Raw genomic sequence first — 1,202 nt, forward strand, 5'->3', positions numbered from 1 at the left:
AAAAAAAACAATTGTCATTATGTAAACTTTTGTAGTACTAAATTATAAATAGAATTCAGCGATTGATAGTTGAAGCCAAGTTTTTTTTTGGTAAATCCTGGTTTTGTAATCCCAAACAACCAATCTATACTAATTATTTTATCTATATTATTGAATTTATGAATCTATAATTATATTATTTAATTTCATCAATCCAATCAATTTGGTTGATTTTTTCCCTATATTTAATGGATTGAATCAATTTCTAATTTCGGTATAGTATGTGTTATCAAAGAAAAAGGAAATTTCAGCGGCGTGGAGTGAGTGCACCACTAGAGCGCGCACTAATAAAGTTAAATTTGGGTGCGGTAAATTTGAAATCAACCTATACAAAGCCCAACCTCACCACTAGGAAAGGCAGGGCCCGGTGCCAGCTCCCACCAGCTTGTCAAAATAAAACTGCCTTTTTATCAAACATGAAACGCTACTCCATCACCAATCAAATCCTTCTTTCTTTCTCCCTCCCCTCTCTCTTCAAATCTTCTTTAAACTTTACCCTTCAAAACTCGTAAAAGATTTTACTACCCTTTTTTTCCTCGGTAGACAACAATGTCGTCATCGCCACCACCAAGGGCTACTCCAGCCCCCACATCACCACCATCTACCAATTCTACCTCCCCTCCTCCGTCATCTGCCGCATCTCCGCCTTCATCTACCTCTTCAAGCCGCCACCCGCCACCCCATCTGCCCCTCCGCCTTCAACCACCCCATCTCCCCCTACTCCCTCTGCCTCATCACCTCCCCGGTCATCCTCTACTTCCCCATCTACTCCAACTACTACATCTCCACTACCACCGTCATCCTCTAGTCCTTCCCCTCCTTCTTCTACATCAACAACTCCAAGAGGTTCAGGGACTCCATCGCGACCACCACCTTCGAGGAGTTCGGGAAATCCATCGCGACCACCACCTTCAAGGAGTTCGGGAACTCCATCTCGTCCGTCGCCGCCATCTGAATCGAGCAATGGGGTGTCGACAGGACTGGTAATTGGAATAGCAATAGGGGGAGTGGCGATATTGTTGCTTTTGAGTTTGTTTTGTATATGTTGTAAAAAGAAGAGTAGAAGAAGGAGAAGAGATGACGAAAGTTACTACATGCCTCCCCTACCTCCTGGGCCTAAAGGTCAGATCTTTTTCTCCATTGTTTTCAGATTGGGAAGGTTT

General features: G+C 43.3%; 1 protein-coding gene across 1 annotated transcript in view; it reads left to right on the plus strand.

Moving 5' to 3' along the window:
- Nucleotides 1-409: 409 nt before the first annotated feature.
- The window catches only part of LOC107962675 (proline-rich receptor-like protein kinase PERK1), a 26,790-nt gene continuing 25,997 nt past the window's right edge, over nucleotides 410-1,202 (plus strand). The window contains 2 exon segments of the mRNA XM_016899142.2: nucleotides 410-700; nucleotides 703-1,161. Coding sequence (XP_016754631.2) covers nucleotides 589-700; nucleotides 703-1,161 — 571 coding nt within the window. The 5' untranslated portion in view covers nucleotides 410-588.

Source organism: Gossypium hirsutum, chromosome A06 (genome assembly GCF_007990345.1).
Source record: "Gossypium hirsutum isolate 1008001.06 chromosome A06, Gossypium_hirsutum_v2.1, whole genome shotgun sequence".
NCBI lineage: Eukaryota > Viridiplantae > Streptophyta > Magnoliopsida > Malvales > Malvaceae > Gossypium > Gossypium hirsutum.